Source organism: Rhinocladiella mackenziei (genome assembly GCF_000835555.1).
Source record: "Rhinocladiella mackenziei CBS 650.93 unplaced genomic scaffold supercont1.2, whole genome shotgun sequence".
NCBI lineage: Eukaryota > Fungi > Ascomycota > Eurotiomycetes > Chaetothyriales > Herpotrichiellaceae > Rhinocladiella > Rhinocladiella mackenziei.
In genome coordinates this window covers 1,452,337-1,470,978 of record NW_013550603.1, presented here as the reverse complement: position 1 = coordinate 1,470,978, position 18,642 = coordinate 1,452,337, and the positions used below count along the sequence as shown (strand labels likewise).

The window sequence follows — 18,642 nt, the reverse complement described above, 5'->3', positions numbered from 1 at the left end:
AATTTGGTGGGCCCGCCGGTTGACAGGGCAACCGCGGGCCCTGCAGCCCTCACGTGATATGAATATTATGTCAGCGCCAAGCCGGAACTGAAAATCATTTTCCCGGATGACAACTTTAAACTTTTGCCAAAACAGTGCTGGTCCATTCTTTTCTTCAACTCTCTTCTTCATCAAATGTCAGCACTGGTCGGTTCCTGACTGTCTCGCTGCCAGTTTGGCAGCATTTCTTTCGGTTTCCGCCCTCGGGCTCCCTTGAATCGACATCACTGGGCCTCTTGTGAATGGGACCACCACCAACGTGGCTTTCCCGTCTCAGAAACCCCCTCTTCCCTTTCTTCTGGATGGTTTCTTTGTAGCCTACCACCAATTGGACTTTGTCTGTGATGGCTCAGCCTTTACCGACACAGCCCCATCTACCTCAACCCACCTCTGTTCCTGCCAACCCTTCCCTTTGGCCCGGCATGTCTTCCTCCCGGTCCCCAGGATCCGGTACTAACACGCCAAAGGCCTCGACCTATCTGATGCCCACCAGTCCTTCCGCCAAGAGCTCGGTCTCTTTCGGGGATGCCCTCAAACCACAAATTTCAAAGACCACCGGTCACAAACCTGCCTGCCTGGTGAATGCCTCGGTCACATATTGCGGGAACGATCAAATCTATGCGTTTGGGGGCTTCGACCAGTTTACGGACGAAGTCTACAATCACGTGCTGAGGCTGAATCTGAAGACGCTAAATTGGACGCTAGTGGACAACTATGGAGACATCCCTGGCGTGCGTATGGGGCATTCCGCCTCGCTCTATCAAGGCGACAAACTGCTGGTGTATGGTGGAGAAAACGAGCACCGTGAATATTTGTCGGACGTGGTCATTCTCAACCTCAAAGATCATCATTGGACTCAGCCCGACATTCAAGGACCCATCCCTAAAGGCCGCGCGCGGCACGCTGCAGTCGTCTATGAGGACAAATTATTTGTCATTGGTGGTCTGACGGGGGAAGCTAACTACATCCTCGATGATATCTGCTATCTCGATCTCAAAACCTGGACATGGTCCAAAACTTGGAGCTTTGTTCAAAGATTCGACCACAGTGCATGGATTTGGGGCGGTCGGCTCTGGGTTCTGGGTGGATTGGGTGCTGATATGGAGCGCCCATCTGAAATATGGTGGCTGGATCTCAAAGGAAACCCTGCTCTTTCGGGATCGGGAAGACAATATTCGACAATGGGTCGAATGGCCCCTGCTCGACATGATCAGTTCTTGCACCCCATGCGGGCCGACCGGAGTGATACGTACACGGCGAACTCGGGCAGCATCCACATTCGTTCTTCTCGACGAGAAAAACCCACTGCGCCGGGTGCAATATCGTCTCTGAAATTTGTGTCTGGGCCACATGTACCGCTTCAATCGTCAGGCACTCATTTCCACGTCTGCTCGTCCGGATCTCTCCTCGATTTTGTCACGCCATCATCAACCATTCGTCACAATGAATGCAACCTGTCGTCTCTCGAGCTGGACTCATTGAGATGGCAGCGCTTGGTAGAAGGGCCCGAGCTCTTCAAGCCTGGGTACAAATGGCATTATTGCACCATCAATGAAGATGGGACCCAGGTGTGGCTCCTTGGTTCCCCTGCTGATGAGGCCACCACCTCTACCCAAGAGTTGCAATTGAGCGAAGTTCTGGCCGTCGACCTCAAGAGATATGGCTTGCTCGGCTCCCAGGATTCGACTTTGTCGTCGGAGCAAAACCGTATCCTTGCTTCTGAACGACAAACAGTCCACAACGCCTCCGCTTTTGGTGTCGGTTCAGGACTTGGTGCCGATTTTGCGTTGATCTTCGACCAGCCTCCTGAATCCAACAGCATGAGCGATTTTATCATCACCGCCAATCTTGACACGGTGGATGACGACGAAGCATCAGAAGTCAGCTCACAACTTCGTTTTTCGCCCAACTCGGCCAGCAGTCCAATGTTCCTGTCAGACACTTCCAACATATCTCAACCGATCCACGTCCATAAAATGATCCTTCAAGCCCGGTGGCCGCACTTCAAACGTCTCTACGCGGCCAAAATGATCGAATATCAGACCTCACGCATGCACATTCCCGAGCCATATTCGGTTGTTCGTGCTTTCCTGTACTACTTATATACCGACAGCATCGCGCCACACCCCGACTTCTGTCGAGATCTTAACGATGTGGCAGGGATGCTGGTTATGGCTAACTTGTACGACATGCCCAGGCTTCGCCTTCTGTGTGTAAATCGCCTCTCCCGCGAGATCGACATTGAACATGCTGCTGTCATCTGGGAGCGTGCCGGTCGAACTGGAGAGGACTGGTTGAGAGCACGCGCGGCACGGTTCTGTCTGATGAATTGGGGCCGGATCGTGAGGACCGAAGGCTTTAGAAGTCTCAGCCGTCAGAGTCTCATGGAATTGTGTGAGGCCGGGGATATGGAAGGCCGAGTCGTAGGTGGTGAGGAGCTTGACGACGCCGGTGCTGACGCATTTGCATTTGGTGGCCATCGGTATCGAAGAAGAAGTCATCGACCGAGCGAGGCGGCGGATGAAACCGAAGGGGATGACGAAGATGGTATGGATATCAATTGAATGACGCTGAAAGGGACCGTCTATTACTTTCTCTCACCACCGCGTTCAACAACTCCTTTGAAAGGAGCCTGGAAAGGAAAATCATACGGGAGAACTAAGATTGCTTATACTTCGAGTGTGATGACGGTTTTTCTGTCGGGTTTCTCTTCGTCCTCATTCAACGAAGCAGGCGCCCTTTTTGTTCTGAATGCAAGAAGGACGTCTGTTTGTCTGGCAGGCACGGCATAGGCAATACGCGGCCAGGATACAAAAACCCTCCCCCAACAAAATATTCACGAATGAAGTTCTTCAGCTGCAGGTATTTCAGCACTTTGTTAGGAAGGTCAGTTCTGCGGCGAGGTTTCGGAATTTGAGAGGATGCGCTTGATACTCAGTTAGCGTGGGAGTGAGCATTGGGCAATGGAATAGGAAAATTGGAATGGGAGTACGTCGTTCATAGAATGCAATGACTAAAAGAATGGATGAATGAATTGACAGAGTTAGGTTTGAGGAATTTGTAGACAATGCAAATCGTTTTACACGGATACCGAGAAATGGAGAAGATCTGATCCGGGTATCACATTGTTTTTCTACCTAAAGTTACAATCCATGCAACGATCAAGGCCAATGGACAGTAAAGCCCTCCACATCGACATTTCCATTGTATCCTTGTGGCAAGTAGTCGTGGAGCGCACCAGAACGAAGAACGGACTACCCAGCTGAGGGTGGACAGATAGGATGCTTTCCTGATCTGGCGCGTTCGTCCATTTTTGGTCGCAATTTATGTCCGGTGCAGAAAGCTGCTGTCAAAAGCATGTTGCTTTCGAAAGCGAGTGAGTAGCATGAACCACTCACTCCTAGTCGCCTGAAGAGCTGGAGAACTATGTCGAGTTTCGCTTCTTCTGATTTCCTGGGTCCCAATTTTCCACGTCTCTTTGTCCATACTTGCCTCGTTTATAGGAATCAAGTCAGGCCCAGAGGAAGGGGAGAGGGGTTGGGTGGTAAACTCTGCATCTGATGCTGGTTCTCATATCAATCATTCCTTTGCAATTTCTCCAGACAGTCCTGCCTATCATCTCTTCTTTCCTCCAGGTCGGGGCTTGACCTCTTCAGGTTGCACTCCGTGTAACATAATCTTGTTCGGTGTCGTTGGCGTATTCTTCTGATAACCTTGACTCCAGTCGTAGCACACTGCATACGCAAATACCGTACCCTGCCTATTGAATGCTGTCGCGGTGATGGGTGCTCCGACGGCCGGGTATCCTTTCAATCGATGTTTGGCATTACCATCCCAGAAGTGGAACGTCCCGTCGCTACCTGCTGTGGAGAAGGTTCCATGAACCGGGTGGAAAGAAATAGCGTTTACCGCGTAGACATTGGCGACATCACGGTTTGGTCCGGTGGTGGGGTTGTCTCGGTGACATTTGAAGCTGAAATTGTTTGATGAATCCTTCTCTTCCACGTATTGTATCGCACATCGTCCTTCGATACTGCCCACAGCAAAACCTGTCGCATCGGTGAAGCAGCTGACGACCCTGGTTTGGAATTTCAAGGGTGACTGTATTGATTTGTAGAATTTCTCGGGTGAATTCAGGTCGACAATGTTAATGTATCGATCCGCAGTTCCAATGACTAGGAGTTTGTTCCTGACATCCATCGTGTAGACCCGTTCTTGACATTGTAATGTGGCTACCGGGTTGGGTGATCGAAGATCCCAGTACTTGACAGTCTTGTCCCACGAGCCCGTGATGAGGATAGGCGCGTTGTTAATAGTGGCAAAACAACACGATCGTACAGGCTGTTCATGCGCCACTAGAGATTGAGGGGTCATGTTCCCGGATCCAAGGTCAAGTAAACGGAAGGTCTTGTCTGCGCCGGCGCCTGCCACTTTCTGTCCGTCCTGAAATCAAAGTCAGTACATCGACACCAACACATAAACGCACATTGACATGTCACATACCTCAGACCACGCGCAGTTGAGAACAGGGGCTTCAAAATCCATCGCGGCTTTGCCTTCACTTTGACCTTGTTCGTTGACCTGATATATTCTAACTTTCTTGTCCCATGAGGAAACTGCCAGGAAGTCGCCTGCTGGAGAGAATTGCAGATCCGACACACTGTCTTCGGGTGGTTGTGTTAGAGCAACATCCTTCGACACATCTCCCGTGGTGCTTGAAGCAGCCGCGGGCGAAGTCGTGCTGCCAAAGAGGCCTGACATTTTTCGCAAGGCCCTCGCGACGCCAGTCCTGTTGGGTTTGGGGTGTTCAACTTAGAGAAATATGTGATGGTTAGAAAAGGGGGAGAAAAGAAAACAGGAAGACGACTTGCACGCAGGGAACAGGCAGTGCTAATAGTAGGAAATTGAAGAAAGGCAGACGCAGGCGTTTGCCACAATGCTGCGGCAGCAAGGCGCTCAGTTGAGCTAACTCTAATCGGTACAGGTTGATGCCGCCCTGTGCTCATCCTGAACCGGACCTGGAATTATAACCCAGGACTTATGACTCTATGGCTTGCCGCTTTATGGAACTGTCATGTGACCTTGCTCAATTACGACTCAGCCTCAACACAACATGAGCGTTGACAGCGAGGACTCATTCATGTTTACTCCTGGATAGATCCGTGTGCAAGAACAACGCGGTGATCAGCGGAGCAGCTCCAGTGGATCCGCAAACGCAATAAAACGAATATCTAGACCCTTTCAAAAAGAAGGGTTGCAGAGGCGACAAGTACCGGCAGAGACGAGAATGACGGCAGGAAATGTGAAACACCAATAAATAGAACTGGCTTCTGTCCCTATTTTTGGATCAACTTCGTTTTATGCAGCAGTCCAGAGATGGCATCACAAGTAATGGAGCAATGGCGAAGGGTAAAATTTCTATCACTGACATTATTGCTGATTTCTTCCCCTCGGGTTAAGCACTTGTTCCATAGATATGGAAAGAGATGCCCGTGTAAGCCTACCTGTCGGATTTCGACTAGGAACTGCGGTCCGTTCAAGAGCATTAAATAACATGCGCGATACGAGAAGCCTGTAATAGGCAAAGCATCTGCAAAATTCCGAAGTGACCATAACCGTTCGGGTGTCAGAAGATCTTTGGTAGGACCGAATTTTGGAAGCAGATACTTATCCCATGGGTCAAAGTCAAGTACTCCGACGCCGGAGCCCGGCGCTTCAATGAAACCCAGGACGTTCAGAAGCATGGCTGTAGTGACTAGGAATGCACTTCCACAGTCAGGATTGCGAGCAGGAGGAAGGTTGGATTGGACGATGGTTATGCGACAGGATTGAAAGCAGAATGCCAAAGTCGAATGAAATCCCAAACAAAAGAGGAGCCAAGCGACGATTTTGTGACGGCACTGCCCACTGTGACAATGATATGTCAAAGATCATCATCCAGTAAGAAATGCAACTGGAGATTTAGGACGGGGAACTGACTTATCATTCCCAAAGTGGATTTTGATACAATTCCCATCCCAAGAACGGGAAGAACGAATTCTCGTGTATGTAATTGAATGACACAAGAGCATATGTCGTTTGGAACAGTCATGGCCGCAGATATTCCCCAGAGAGCTCGGAACGTGAAACAAGCGATGTCGTTCTGAACCCCGGTGATAAGTGCCAGGAAAAAATGCAAAGAAACTCAGGCCGACGATGAAGGTATCTTTGTGCACAAAAACATCTCCTGAAGGTGCATTATAGTCAGCATATCACGCCTCTACAGTACCTCGCAATGCTCCTCACCTAGCCGTGCAGTTATCAGTAGGAAAGCTGGCTCCAAATACCAATGGATATACTGAAAGTGGCTAGCTGGTGGCATTTTTGCTATGGCAAACTGTGATATAATATCTCCGATGGCAATAGTGACACTGGTACAGTTTAAGACATCCAGGACAAGTTTTGTTGGAGTGGAATCGATCTTCGATATATTCCCCGTCATTGTTGTCCTTTGTATTTCGTTACCAAGATTTGAATGGATGAAGGAGTTCAGCCACTTCTGTTGGAGATCTCTGAGACGAGTCTGCATATATTGTGTAAGAGATTGGATGCTTCCTGGGTGAAGTCCCGGTTTCGTCTGACAAATTTCCGAGTGATCCCCACGAGACATATTTGGTGTCAACGGGACAACTGCCAAAGCAAAGATGAGCTCACGATTTCCACACGGTATTCCCGATGGCCATTTCTTTCAAAGAACAGCGCTATTCGAGAAGATGTCCTGCCGCATAAAAGTGCCGGCGGAAACATCCTTGGATGAACTGCAGCCTGCCCCAGGAGCCCACGAAATAGGGCTAGAGGGTTCTTCGAACTCAATCTCTCCTGCATTTGGCACCATCTCGACCGTAGTGGTGTGGAAATGGGATTTGGATGGAGATTGGTCGTGTGATTAACCAGATCTCTGCAAGGAAAATGCCGGTATGATTTTGGTTACCAGGCATATAGACACCAAACCTCATGTGGACCGCTTCAAGACGTCCGGGGAAGAAAGCAGATGCGGACGATCAAAGTCCGGAGTGCGGACCCAAAACAAGATGCCCCATGGGGCAGATGGCCCTCCTTGGAAAGCTCGCTGGGGCCTGAAATCATTGTCTCCTTGAAACAGACGAGGACAAAAGAAAAAAAAGGCCTGAACGACATGTTGTTATGTGATTAGTACACATGTGTCGACAGCCAGATAGTATCGGGTCCGCTTTTAACATTGCGGTCATTGCACATTGTCTTGGGTGACACCCTTGAGATGCAAAACATACTCAACGCATATATGAGATTGTCTCATAGAGTAATTCATCTTGACCGTTTCCATGTGCGGCTGGACGAGAAAAAGTTGCAACAACCTGAGCACTGGCTGTCAAAATTGTTCCCTCTACCAGCTTGATCCGCACCGGGGCTGGGACGTCTTCACAACTTTTCATTGGACCTAATCCTCTTTCTTCGATTAAAATAATACGCTCTGCCACACTGGCCAAAATGGCGCTGTTCCAGATCCCTTCTTGCCTCGGCTCCAGCCACAGCAGTTCAACAGCTTGACGTCTGAGTTCAGGATGTCGGCAGCGACTGGCGACGAGATACATGGGGAGAATCAGGTTGATGTCGAACTTGGGAAGGTGAAGGACCATGCAATTAGGGAAGCGGCGCTTGTTGCGGATGAGGAACGAGACCAAGTCGACAAGCCTGGAAAATTCGGGCATCCATAAGTCAAAGATCGCTTCTGATTGAGAGTTGGGAGCCAGTGCCAAAATGGGTAGGGCTATTCGCTGAATTTCAAGAATGATGCAATTATGTCGTTCTCGCTCGGAGAGATTGGCTTCTTCTCTTTTTCTGAATTCCTCAAATACTTGAGACCATTGCTCGAGATAATTGTGTACGTTTCCGACTTGGTCCTGAAACGAGACATCAGCAGCTTCAGCCCAGTTTAGAAAAAGTTTTGGGCTTGAGGAATTTCGACTTTGGGATTCATGAGCAATCGAGCTGATGCAGTCATTGAGTGAATTCCTCGCTTCCGCGATCGAAGCGAATGATCTTGGTATATTAGGCATGCGGGGTGTGAACGAGGGAGCTAATAGCCTCTTATCCACATGCCTGACAGGAAACAAGAGCGACTGTGTCATCAATCGCTTGAAATTATGATTCAGCTGCTTTTCCAGCTCGTCCTCCATCTCAGTTTGCTGATTGGTCGGATTAGATGTTGTGCAAAAGAGATAGAGACCGTTAGACAATTGACACAGCGCGGATTCATAGTGGTTCTGGAACATCTCCATGCAGACGAACAGTAAGTTACTCATCAACAGCTCAACGGTCGACGGCTTGCCTGCTGGTTGCAAGCTTTTTCGCATTTCTGATATGGCAATCGTGTACTGCTGCAGCGTGAAAGTGCCGCACTCCCAATCGAAGGTGCTTCGTTTGTCGGATCCTGGCACGACGACATTCTCCCAGTACGATGCCAGAGCGATCATGGCGTGGCGCAGAGACGACACTATCCGCGCGACTTGAAGAGCCATTCCTGTCCAGAAACTCGCGTCAAAAGCCCCGGCCAGTCTTTCCTCAGCGCCCGGTACTCCGCCGAAGACAGACCAGGGATTTGCGCCAATTTGCGGGGAATGACCCTCGTTTCGTTCGGCTCCCATATTACCACCTTCAGCTTTGTTTTCTCGAGTGATTGTGATTCGTGCACTCCGACATCGTGGCTCGAAGTCGGGTAGCTGCACTGCCGCGAGCTCTTTTGGCACGCACCGCATCGGGGTCGCCGCTGGTCACAGCAGACATGACGCGCTTTGCAGGTCATGCAACCTCTGCGTGTTTTGGGGGCGAATTTTCGCCTACCTGTTTCAACTTCGGGGGTCATCAGAGTGATGTAGAAGAAAGAGGTAGATCGTGTCTTCTTCGAGTTTGTTGCAGGCAGCGATGTTAGTAGGTATGAAAAAGGCCCATCAATAGGAATAAATGGGAGTTCGGAAAGTTTTTGTCGTACATTGCTCCGATATCTCCGATACATTCCCAAAGGGGAAATATTTCGTATAGGAGGAGAGCCCTGCCAGCGGTCAGCCTCCCTGGCTTCGATCACGACATGATATTTAACCTGACTGTCCTCTTAGGCACGTACTGCTCCGCTACCACCTCATCATAGACCTCAAGAACGGATGAAATGAATAATCACATGTCGAACAGCTGGTACTGAGTCTACACCTGCACCTGTTTGGTATCACACCAGCAAACCCAAACAAACCTTCAGGCCGGGCTATGCAGTATATATCAAATTCACTTGAATGGCGTGCAAAGAGTTTCAATTTCAATTCCAAAGAGCATCATATTTCAGATCCATAGAGATGCAGATATAATACATGGCAAACCATTGTCGTCAAGGAGCGTAAGATAGTCGTGGCAAGTTAATTCCTGGTGCAGTCGTAGGCGTAGTGGTACAATCTTTTTTCTTTACGGTTTCCTGTGCTCCATCCCACTTCATGATTGGTACACTTTGAGTCCATAACAGCATGACTCGGTCTCGAAACCCATATCTTCCAACCCCCCTTCTTCTATCAACTGCAGTGTCTTGTCGCCATGACATCCAAATCTGAAAGGAGTGTGGATCTGTAGATATCGAGCAACATGCGTCTCAAAGAATGGAGATGGTTAGTGTAATACAAAAAGACATAGGAAAACAAGGAATTTCGTCATCAATGGTTTCTTGATCGATGGCTCGGCTTCGGGCCATGGCGTTGCGTAGGGATATCGCTCATCTGTATGCGCTGCGGACTGTATATCTCTGCCTTTGCGCTCCAGCCAGGCAGCGAACCAGAGTGGTCTAGTTTCTGACGGCAGCTCTGTACGAGATGGCAGCAGCGGAGCGACGTTCGATTCGCGATGAACGTCGAGCTTTTCTCTTCTTGGCTTCATCTTCGGCGATTTCGGCAGCGGCCTGTGCTGGAGTGGCGGTATCACTGGGAGTGTTTGCGTCGGCGATTTCCGCCGCAGAACCGGTATTGGCTGTCGTGGCCGTTGCGGTACCGTTGGTGGCAGCTTCAGTGGCTGCGGCTGTATTGGGCATCTGGACAGGAACGACTCCGCCGAATGGACCAGCACGGGCAGGATTCTGGCAGCGAACCATGCACACATTTTCTTGACCCGCAACGGTACCAGTACAGGTTTGACCAGCTGGAACTTGTGCAGTCAGCGGCTGAAAGAGACCATTGTCAGCGCAACTGGAGGTTCAGCCCTGCTAGAGGGAATTCAAAGATGAAGATGTGTACATACGAAATCCGTCGCCTGTCCATCACGGTCTCTTCCTCGTTCACCTGGAACATTTTGAGTAACGGTCATCTATAGGCAGCGTTAGATGTATCTGCAACTACGCTGTGTTGGCATCACTAACTTGTGTCCACGTTGTTCCTGTGCCGTCATCATTGATCATGCATGTGTAGGGACCGGCACCGTCCGCATTAACTTGGTGTAATGTCATCTGGACTTCTCCACCTGGAGTGATTTGAGGAAGTTGGTCACCGCTCTCAGCTAGGATTGCAGCGGTGCCAGTTTCTGGGTCATTATCACCACCCTCAAGTGTCTCGCCGAAAGTATCGGCGGAATCACCACGAAAGCGGGTGGTGTCTTGCTGGAATGGGCGTCTTCTCGTTCCATCTCGAGGAGTGGATGAATCGATTCCGAGAGCCGTGCCACTTCCACCAGCATCACCAGTGGCGGCAACAATGGCACCGTGACCAGCAACGAGGTCAGCAACAGCGAGAAGCCCAAAGGCAAAAAAAGATGAACAAGCAACCATATTGATAATATGACAATGATATGTGAAGGGCCAGCCTGCAGAAAGAGAATGAGGCCCTTTTCTCGAGGAGTGAATGGAAGAAATGGGTTGATTTATGTTCAAATGAATGCAGATGTATGATGATCGTCATCTTGAGAAAGCAACTGATATTTATACATCTTGCTCTGACCTTTGGAATGAGGCGGTCTCGAAGTCCTCACCAGATCAAGCTCCTCATCCAGGCCACAAGAGTTGGCATCTTTCAAATCAGCTGTTCAGAACGTTTTGAATTTGGAATCCAGGCCCCTTTTTTGTTTTCGTCACAGGATGCCGCGACCCGAAGGTCATAACAAACATGGAGGTAGACCAATTGACGTGGGGAAAAAAAAAAAAGGTAAAAAGCATCTGTCCCAAACAAAATACCGAGGAAGGCTGGGTCCCCGTGGAATGCCCATTGGTGGATGAAAGACGATAGATATCAGCGAATGTTTCGTGTCACGACTCAGCCAGTCTCGAACTCATCTTCCATGCAGCTCGACTATTCGGGTCAGAAGTAACAGACAAGGGTGTGATAACTTGTGTGGTATGTTTGGTGGTGGTATACCGTCAGAAGCGGTCACGGATGTTCCCCGGCGTCGAGTCTCAAACGCTGTCTTTCGAGATGCTAGCCTGTGTTGGTATAGAATACAGCGCGATGGTCGTTCCCCAGGAGAGCATGTGGCCCAAGCTCTGTCGGTAGCAGAGGCATGGACTGTGATCAGGATGACGATGTCTCAGAGACCACTAAAAGAAATACTGCCTTGGAAGTCTTGGTGTTTTGTAGCCAACGATTCGCGTCTCCCGCTTTCGATGACCGGACCAGAACACGGGATGTCTGTGATCTATCAAGTTCGTGGAAAAGAACATCACTAATTCAGGTTGGGCCGAAAATTGTGTATATCTCACTGGTCCTCATATGTCAAGTCGACTGGTGGTCGAACTGGTTCCAGTACCGAATCGACCAAAAATAGAAGAGACTTCACAGAACGAGCATATCCGTGCCAGGGTTCATAGGCTGAAGTTTCTTCGTCTGATGGTCGTTTCTGGGGTAGAACAGGGGTTGTTTCACCACTTGACCAGATAGAGAGCCGCAACCAATATGTGCCCAGGTTACTGTTCTTGTGTAGAAGAAACATTTTAGCCGTAGGATGAAACTGAGGCAGTGTTTTTCGGAGCGAATAGGTAAGCAATGTCTGGCCTGCTCTTGCTTAAGCGAGCTCTTGCTGAGATACCTATCGATAGCTGCGACGTCGAAGTCAATGATTAGCCTTATGGGCAACTCCTGCTTCGGTTCGGTTTTATCAACATCCGAGCAGTCTCAATGGCCCACACAAGACCTAGTGCAGAAATGGTCGGCACAGCCACCTTTTCATCAGGAGGATTTTCTTTGACGCTGCGAAGTCGAGAACTTTCCCGGCCATAGATCGGTTCCGAACCTGAGACAGGGAAGAGTAAGAAAAATGAGGGCTGCGGGAGGTATCTTTGAATAAGAAGCTCCGACCGTCCGTGCCGCCAATCGGAAAGAATATCATCGAACATCCACCCCCTCTTGTCAGGCTACCAGCTTGGCAACATGTCTTATGGTCTCGCTTGTTATGCAAAGTCTCTTCCAAGGCTTCCGCTCACCTTTTTGAAACTCAATCCTTTCTGTTGACGAAAGCGCTGATCTACCAGCATCAAACCAATCGGCATTGGATCAAGCATCTTTCGACCGAGGAAAGATAGATGCTGTTGACTTGAGAGTATGAATACAAGAAAGCGATAGCACCCCGTGAAACTCAACCAGGGACGTTGGTGCCGCAGTTTTCGAGTACATGCTTTCTAATTGTGAAAATTCTGTCTGAGAGCTCACGATAGTCATTCTGTCTGGTGGCTGAGTACAAGCTAGTGCATCGACGCGATTGAGGAAGCTCCGGGACCGGAATCCAAGCCAGATGCGGGCTCGAAAAAGAGGGTTTCTCAGAGAAGAGACCGAAGAGACGGTTGCGTACCAAATCCGACGCCATACACGCCAGATGTTCGCGAGACCAATTTGTTGCTGGTGATTCATACATAGGCCGATGGACTTGGGTCCGAGGAGCTGAATGAGCAAACGACGGACGGGGACAAAACGATCCATTAGAGGCCGTGAATATTTGGGTGAATATGTAATGTCACCGTAGATGTTCTCACTTAGAACATGGTTTTTGTTTATCTAAGATCCATTTCGTGGCACATCATGCTTCTTCCCATCATATATATCGTTGAGGCTCATCACTCAACCAAAGATTTGATTCTATCCTCATTCAGAGCCTTTTTAATGTCCCGTGTCCGTGACCACCCAAGTCTACCCTTCATCAGGTCTTCAGGTCACCTGTATGCATCTCTTCGATTCAGGAAGTTGGTATCGTCACCTGTGCCACCCCGTCAACGACTTTCTCCACTGCTGCATCCTCGTCTCCTTCCGTGACACCGTTCGGCAGATGCTTCCCCTTCTTACCCCCTTTGGCACTCATTTCAACACCTTCACCCCCTACGGCAGCTGCAGCCTTTTGCGCAGCCTTCTTGGCCTTCACTTTCTCTTTCTGAGCAGCTTTCTTCGCAGCAAGCTCTGCCTCTTCTTTCTTCTTTTTCTCCCGTTCCGCCTGATTACCGCCGAAATATTCTCTCCACTCGTCGGCCTTTTTCTCGTCGATTCGTGTAAACAGATACTCTGCTTTGCCAATCTTATGCCCGGGGTGAATGTATGTGGGTAGCCAGCCACTGAAGATGGCCTCTTCCGAAGGAATCAGCAAAAAGCCGACGTCAAGCTGCTTGCGGATCGAAGCACACGTGGCAGGGAGATAAGGCTCAAAGATCGCAGAGCAGAGGTAGATGAGGTTGATCACCGTACCAACAACAGCTGCGGCGAGGGTCGGATCATTGGCAACAAGAGAATTGTCGAGGCGGTGAGCTTGAATGAGGCCATTACCAGCCTCGGCAATTTTCATGGCCACCAGCACTCCATTACGAAGACGCACTGCTTCCATTTCGGCGAGATATTGCTTCAGGAGGTCCGTAATTTCGGCCAGAGGCTCCTTGAAAGATGAAGGGAGATTTTGGGGGTCGAAGTCGGGGATTACCCCCGAGTAAGCTTTGGGCGAGTTGACCAATTTGATGATTCGGTTGACGAAGTTTCCCAATTTGGCGAGGAGTTCGGAGTTGTTGCCGTCGATGAATGATCGCCATTCGAATTGGGTGTCGCCTGATTCTGGTCGGTTCTTTAGAAGATAATATCTCCAGACATCTGGAGGAATTCCGGTCTCCTTTGCATTGTTGCCGAAAACTCCTATACCACGACTCTTGCTGAATTTGCCGTTTTCATAGTTGAGATATTCAGTGGAGGACAAGTGATGCAGTTGTGTCCAGCTCTCTCCGGAACCCATCTGGCAACCGGGAAAGATGACGGAATGGAAAGGGACGTTGTCTTTGCCCATAAACTGGTAGAGTTGGACGTGTTCTGGATTCTTCCACCATTGTTGCCACTCTTCGGTGTAGTTGGCGGTGATGGAGGGATACCCGATGCAGGCCTCGAACCACACATACAGGACTTTGTGCTCGTAGCCCGGCAGAGGAACAGGAACACCCCAGGCCAAATCCCGGGTGATTCCTCTTTCTTTCAATCCCTGCTTCAACCATGATTCTGTGATTATTTTGGCGCTTCTGGACCATCCGCCCTTCTCAATGGATTGTTTTGACCACTCCTCGATCCTGGGCTGGAGCTCATCCAGTCGCAGATAAGTGTGTTTTGTCTCTTTGGTAACCGGAGTCGCGCCGTCGACTTTGCATCGAGGGTTGATGAGATCGAGAGGGTCAAGGAGGCTACCACATTTGTCGCATTGGTCACCGCGAGCATCATCATAGCCACATTTCGGACAGGTGCCTTCCACAAACCGGTCCGCCAAAAATTTTCCGTGCTTTTCGCAGAATGGCTGGCTATTGGTATGTTCGGTCAAATGCCCATTTTTTTGGAGTTGAAGGAAAATCTCCTGGGAGATCTCCGTATGCTGTCTCGTGGGCGTACGGCCAAAAATGTCGAAGCCCAACTCGAACCATTCGTAGATCTCGGCATGAATTTTGTTGTATTTGGCACACAACTCTTCGGGAGTGACACCCTCTTCCAGTGCCTTTGTTTCGGTAGCTGTGCCGTACTCGTCGGTTCCACAGACGAAGAGGGTCGGCCTTCCGCGGGCTTTGTTGTATCGAGAGAAGACATCGGCACTGAGCACGCTCCCCACGATGTTTCCCAAATGCGGTACCTATCGCACCATATTAGTCAACTGATGGCACAGAGAGACTCGGACTACGAACATTGTTGACGTAGGGTAGCGCAGAGGTAATGAGGATATTTCTTTTCCCGTCTTGTGGGAGAATCTTCTCAGAGCCCATGTCGGGCATTTCGAGAGGATTTTGCGATAGCCCGGAGGATGATGAGTTTCGGTCGCCGGATCAGACAAGAGAACACAGAGGGTAGACGAAAAAGATCAGCTCGAGTGAACGCGGGAATATGTGATAAGAAGGAGCAGGAGCTGTCTGCTTTGAAGTTGACACAAAAATATTTACTTGCTGAGCACATCTCAAACTGCACAGGCGAAGGAGTCATACAAAACCCCCCCGCGTCGCTGTCCAATTGCTGCCCAGGCGCTAAAATGAAGCTTATTTTAAGCCTCGCCCTTCTCACAATCTCAATTTTCAAGTTCTGTGTTCAATTTCCCACCTCGCTGCCTTTACCTTGAGCAATTGATCTCTTCGGTACGTGAATTGGCCTTCAATCAACCCCTCGGGACCCTTATTCGAGACCAGACGAGCTAGACGTCATGGCAACAGATCCGTTCGACGACCTGCTCGAACTCGAAAATGATTACTACAAAGAAGGCTATGATGCGGGTGTCACCGACAGCACATACGCCGGTATGATCGAAGGTCTGGTCTTCGGAATCGAGAAAGGATACGAGAAAGCCGTTGAACTTGGCAAACTCCATGGACGAGCCCTTGTCTGGCAAGCGAGATTCACCCAGTCAAACAAAGCAGTCAGGACTGCGGAGATACAGAAGTCGTCCAGCCCTGAAGCCTCGGTAATTTCCATTTCAAGCGACTTTTCAAAGCTGAGCGAAACCCTTCAAAGCCTCGATCAGCTACCTAGCAATTCGCGGCTTCGGAAACACGTTGAAGCTCTGTACGCTACATCCAACAGCATGACCATGGCCAGGGATAACTCGGATGAAGCAGTGACCGAGTTCGATGATCGCATTGCAAAAGCAAGGGCGAAGGCCAAGCTAATTGCCAACATCGTGGGGGAGTCACCTACCCCCGCGGCGAATTCAAATGCCGGTATAGAAGACGCAACAGGCCTCCAAGCACACCATTGATGCTGGCTCAATTTACGCAATCTATACTTGATTTGCAACGGATTTTGCCCTGACTCAGACTTGTCGTCGGCTTTCGCACGGCATTACACCGAGCGGCATAAGCGGCTACCCCCCCGCGGCATGTTGACAGGCTTCTCCGCAGAATTTTTACGGCACCCCACAGCAACAAACCACTTGCCCAGCCATGCATGGCAGATCCGTCACATATTTCCTTCTCCGGTCCAGGAACCCAGGGAATGATCGACACCTTTGGGGACGGCTTCAGCGACCACCCTAGAAACACATTAACTCGAGACTATGACGCTTCAGCAAACATTTTTTAAACCGATGGTCCGGGAAATGGACGACCCCGCAGGAAATCCTGGGATTCAAAAACCTGGGTTCACCGCCAGCTCTCATCCGATTCCTGTTCGCCTCTCGTCTACCCAATTTGGGACCCAGAAGACAGGATGAAAGTCTTTCTCGGTTTGCTCTCGCTGTCATTGGCCGCGACTGTGGTGGCACAAGTTCAGCCCTCCGGCGTGACCAGGCCCATCGTGGAAGACTGTGGTTCAAATGGAGCCATCGTCTGTGTGAACAAATATGTATGATTCTCCACGCGGCTTGTAGATATTCACTAATCCCGGGCAGGCCGCCGTCCTCCCGTATCACTTCAACAGGTCCATCTCGAACAATGATGTGCACTACGACTTCCGGGACACCACCGTGGGAAATGCATCCTCTTTTGACCTCCTTGCGGACGCAGACTTTGTTGTCTTTGACCGAGAACGAGGCATGGAATACTTGGGCTCCAATCCAAGCTACGAGTTTATGTTCGCGGTCTCGGAAGCCGTCCACGAAGCTCCAGTCTATGCTCCGAAACAGAACCTTTTGTTTATGTCTCAATTGGCTCCTCCCACCGGCTTCGTCCCACAGCTCGTGGTCAATTTGAATAATGATCCCCCGACCCTGAGTGAATATGTGCCTGATCCTCCAATTTACGCTCCCAACGGCGGCACCTTCCGTAACGGTCTCATTGTGTTTGGAGCTAGTGGCGGTAACGATAGCATTGGCGGAGGCGAGCAAAGAGTCTCGATCCGCACCGTTGACCCGGCCACAAACCGATCAACTGTGCTGTTGAACAACTATTACGGCTTCTACTTCAACAACATTGATGACCTAGCCGTTCACCCAGTATCCAAAGACATCTTTTTCACAGACCCAAACTATAGCTGGTTCAACGCCTTGACGGACACCGCCCCACAGTTACCTGTGGCCAGCTATCGTTTCAATCCGGAAACGGGAGCCACGTTCCTGATCGACGACACCTTGGAGCAGCCTAATGGTATCGCCTTCACCCCGGATGGCAAGACCCTCTACATCTCCGATACGGGCGCCGTGTATGGCACCATTGACCCTCGCCTCGGTAGCCAAGGTACGCAATTTAATACCACCGGGAAGCGCGCGATTTACGCCTGGGACGTCGAGAACAATGGCACCAGGATCTCCAACAAACGACCATTTTATCTCGCACAAGACTGGGTCCCTGATGGCGTGAAAGTTTCTCAGGAGGGCCTTGTGCTTACTGCTTCAGGATATGGCGTAGATGTGATCGATGATCTAGGTCAGCTTCTTATCCGGATCCAGACAAATTACACGGTGCAGAATTTCGCATGGACTGGTGCGAACCTTAAGACTTTGTGGCTCATGGGAAATTATGGCATTAGCAAGGTTGAATGGAACATTACTGGGCAAGCCCTGACTTGAGAGAACGAGAAGTGGTATGTAGCAAGCGCATTGTGATAGGATGATGAACTTAAAACTTATACACATGAGTTTACATAGGGCGGAGCCCTTGTATCTCTGCTCCGTCATGCTTTATCCCGCCCAGGGATCCTTGTCATGCGACCAATGCAAAACCTCTCTGGGGATAGTTATCTTTTTCAATACGCTACAGAAAAATGGTGTCCCCACATATTCGCTGAGAGGTATGATAGGATCCTAAAGCTACTCTTCGGCTATAACGCTGCTGACGGTCCATGGTAGCGCATTCCATACGCTCATCGAACGTCTTCCTCTAAATATCCCCCGCAAAGTATCTAATTTGCCAACTTTACAGTTCAACACAGGTTGCAGGGAAATTTCCCGCCGAATGTGGCGGTCAGTGCCGCCGCTTTGGGAGGGTTTCTTCCCTCGATACCAAGGTTGCTTCCCTGGTCTCTCCTATCTCGGTCGTCTCCTAGATTGACTTTGCCTTGCCTCTGCACAACGCGGTCTACCCGGTGGTCGGATTTTTTACTTTTTTTTTCTTTTTGCGGACCACCAGCCAACGCTTCGCCGTATCTGCAGCTTCAGTAAACTTTCTCACGCGTTACTCTCCTGCGTCTTCATCTAGTTGCCGCGTCCCCT

At 49.9% G+C, this 18,642-nt stretch overlaps 7 protein-coding genes across 7 annotated transcripts; 3 read left to right on the top strand and 4 right to left on the bottom strand.

Annotated features, from left to right (window-relative positions):
• Positions 1–461: 461 nt before the first annotated feature.
• Positions 462–2,603, top strand: Z518_02336 (uncharacterized protein; the record flags this gene model as incomplete). Its single annotated transcript, XM_013419364.1, has 1 exon — positions 462–2,603. The coding sequence occupies one exon, from the start codon at positions 462–464 to the stop codon at positions 2,601–2,603; it is 2,142 nt and encodes a 713-aa protein (XP_013274818.1).
• A 1,051-nt stretch (positions 2,604–3,654) lies between these two features.
• Positions 3,655–4,800, bottom strand: Z518_02335 (uncharacterized protein; the record flags this gene model as incomplete). Its single annotated transcript, XM_013419363.1, has 2 exons — positions 3,655–4,482; positions 4,543–4,800. The coding sequence occupies 2 exons, from the start codon at positions 4,798–4,800 to the stop codon at positions 3,655–3,657; spliced, it is 1,086 nt and encodes a 361-aa protein (XP_013274817.1).
• A 2,528-nt stretch (positions 4,801–7,328) lies between these two features.
• Z518_02334 (uncharacterized protein) lies at positions 7,329–8,813 on the bottom strand (the record flags this gene model as incomplete). The annotated part of the gene is made up of 1 exon (XM_013419362.1): positions 7,329–8,813. One exon carries the CDS (start codon positions 8,811–8,813, stop codon positions 7,329–7,331), a length of 1,485 nt encoding a protein of 494 aa, XP_013274816.1.
• A 1,064-nt stretch (positions 8,814–9,877) lies between these two features.
• Positions 9,878–10,849, bottom strand: Z518_02333 (uncharacterized protein; the record flags this gene model as incomplete). Its single annotated transcript, XM_013419361.1, has 3 exons — positions 9,878–10,249; positions 10,327–10,392; positions 10,445–10,849. 3 exons carry the CDS (start codon positions 10,847–10,849, stop codon positions 9,878–9,880), a joined length of 843 nt encoding a protein of 280 aa, XP_013274815.1.
• A 2,390-nt stretch (positions 10,850–13,239) lies between these two features.
• Positions 13,240–15,283, bottom strand: Z518_02332 (methionine-tRNA ligase; the record flags this gene model as incomplete). The annotated part of the gene is made up of 2 exons (XM_013419360.1): positions 13,240–15,144; positions 15,197–15,283. The coding sequence occupies 2 exons, from the start codon at positions 15,281–15,283 to the stop codon at positions 13,240–13,242; spliced, it is 1,992 nt and encodes a 663-aa protein (XP_013274814.1).
• A 419-nt stretch (positions 15,284–15,702) lies between these two features.
• Z518_02331 (uncharacterized protein) lies at positions 15,703–16,254 on the top strand (the record flags this gene model as incomplete). Its single annotated transcript, XM_013419359.1, has 1 exon — positions 15,703–16,254. The coding sequence occupies one exon, from the start codon at positions 15,703–15,705 to the stop codon at positions 16,252–16,254; it is 552 nt and encodes a 183-aa protein (XP_013274813.1).
• Positions 16,255–16,703: 449 nt separating this feature from the next.
• Positions 16,704–18,000, top strand: Z518_02330 (uncharacterized protein; the record flags this gene model as incomplete). The annotated part of the gene is made up of 2 exons (XM_013419358.1): positions 16,704–16,838; positions 16,885–18,000. The coding sequence occupies 2 exons, from the start codon at positions 16,704–16,706 to the stop codon at positions 17,998–18,000; spliced, it is 1,251 nt and encodes a 416-aa protein (XP_013274812.1).
• Between the last annotated feature and the right edge of the window lie 642 nt (positions 18,001–18,642).